This window comes from Sitodiplosis mosellana, unplaced genomic scaffold, assembly GCF_009176505.1.
Source record: "Sitodiplosis mosellana isolate CC-2019 unplaced genomic scaffold, AAFC_SMos_1.0 Smas_scaffold_5074, whole genome shotgun sequence".
Taxonomy (NCBI): Eukaryota; Metazoa; Arthropoda; class Insecta; order Diptera; family Cecidomyiidae; genus Sitodiplosis; species Sitodiplosis mosellana.
The window spans coordinates 1-1,977 of record NW_022600316.1 but is presented as its reverse complement, the minus strand read 5'-3'; the positions used below and the strand labels follow the sequence as shown (position 1 = coordinate 1,977).

Here is a 1,977-nt window from a genome sequence, read left to right as displayed (position 1 = left end):
AAAAAACAAATTGCATGTGGAATTCTTTGAATTTTGATTTTAACTTGTTTGTTATGCTGGGTACAAACGACAAGAAAAAGACTGCGTGTACGTAAAAGCTGATAAAGGAAACAAAATAGTTATACTTGACTCAGCTGACTACGAAAAAAGAGTTCTCGAATTAATTAATGAATGCTCGTACAAAGAAGTAAAAAGGCCCCCCTTGCTCAAAATGACTCGTGAGTGCGATGATTTGAGAAAAGAAGTTAGCAAAGTTTTCGGCAAACGTTATTTAAGAACTCTTATTGTATCGAACCCAATGATGGCAAAACTGTACGCTTTACCGAAAATTCACAAAGTTGGTGAAAAAATGCGACCGATTGTGTCAAACATTAACACGCCAATTTATAAAATGGCCAAATGGCTTGTGAAAGAAGTGAAAAAATTGCCGTCTTGGCCAAGCCAATCAGTTAAAAATTCGTTTGACTTTGTGGAAAAAATAAAGAATGTAGTGGTAAATGACAATGAAATTATGATTTCATTTGATGTTGCTTCTTTGTTTCCAAGCATACCGATAAAAGAAGCACTCGGTGATTTTCGTGATTACTTAGAAACAACAAATTTAAAGGAAGAAGAAAAACAAGTGTACAGAATGGTCGCTAAAAAATGCATGGATCATAATTACTTCCAGTTTCGTGAAAAATTCTACAAGGTGGAAAAGGGCACGAATATGGGCAATCCCATCAGTCCATTAATTTCCGAAGTGTTTATGTCAGCATTTGAAACAAAATTAAAAAGTGAAAACCTTCTCCCTAGAATTTGGTGGCGTTATGTTGACGACGTTTTCGCGATTGTACAAAAAGATGAAGTGGAAATGATGTTGAATGTGTTAAATAGTCGTTTTGAATCAATTAATTTCACGGTAGAAAAAGAAAGTGACGGAAAACTCGCGTTTTTGGATCTTGAACTATCGCGAGTTAATGATAAAATTAGAATCGGCGTTTATCACAAAGAAACTTCTACAAAAAGAGCGATCCCAAACACATCTCATTGTGCAATTCAACATAAATTAGCCGGTTTTCATAGTATGATTCACCGTTTGTGTCGATTACCGTTATCGGTGGCCGATTACAAAAAAGAATACGACCACATAAAACAAATCGCGAAAGTTAATGGCTACGACGAAAATTTGGTGGACACAATCGTTTACAAACATTCGGAAAAAGTGAGAAAATCGAACCTTTCCACGTTATTCTCACAAAAAGAAGAAAATGAACATAAACGAGTGTCAGTGTCGTTTGTACCCAGCATAACAAACAAGTTAAAATCAAAATTCAAAGAATTCCACATGCAATTTGTTTACAAAAGTGGAAATAAATTGTCAAATTTACTGGGTTCAACTAAAGACAAAACACCTTTTTTAAAAAAGTCGGGTGTTTATAGTGTGAAATGTGGTGTTTGTAATCGTGTGTATTATGGACAAACGAAACGGTCGGTTGAAGTGCGTGTTGGCGAGCACTGCCGGTGTATCAAGAACAACACACCGAGCAAATCAGCTGTCGCATTACATGCGTTGATAAACGAACACTATGACATTGGTATCGACAACGTTTCGCTTGAGAAGCAAATCAACGACGAACGAAGACTCGATGCCTACGAATACTATTACATAAAGAGAGATCCGAACGCATTGAATTTAGACGAAGGCAATATTACATCGAGCCTCATTGACCGTCTAATTTAATTGTTGTTAAAAACAGTATCGTCTCTTTTTTCTATTGTGTTCGTGACAAAGCGTTCGTTCTATATGTGAGTGTGCCGCAAGAAAATGTGATGGGATGTTCGAGTGAGTAAAACACTTTGCTGTTTAGTCGTGATGCTGATGATGAATTGTATACAATTCGAAATGCATTCAGGTGTGTTAATATTTTAATTTCAAATATTAATTTTATGTGAAATCATTAAAGAGACTCGACTCAAAAAACATTATTTTGAATA

The 1,977-nt window shown here is 35.5% G+C and overlaps 1 protein-coding gene across 1 annotated transcript; it reads left to right on the top strand.

The window, feature by feature from the left end:
• The first annotated feature begins 211 nt into the window (after positions 1-211).
• LOC129572488 (uncharacterized) lies at positions 212-1,723 on the top strand. Its single transcript, XM_055452450.1, has one exon. The coding sequence runs from the start codon at positions 212-214 to the stop codon at positions 1,721-1,723; it is 1,512 nt and encodes a 503-aa protein (XP_055308425.1).
• The last annotated feature ends 254 nt before the right edge of the window (positions 1,724-1,977 follow it).

Bases quoted from the DNA above. Each gene is read 5' to 3' on its own strand.
- LOC129572488 (XM_055452450.1), top strand. From the start codon at position 212: ATGACTCGTGAGTGCGATGATTTGAGAAAAGAAGTTAGCAAAGTTTTC.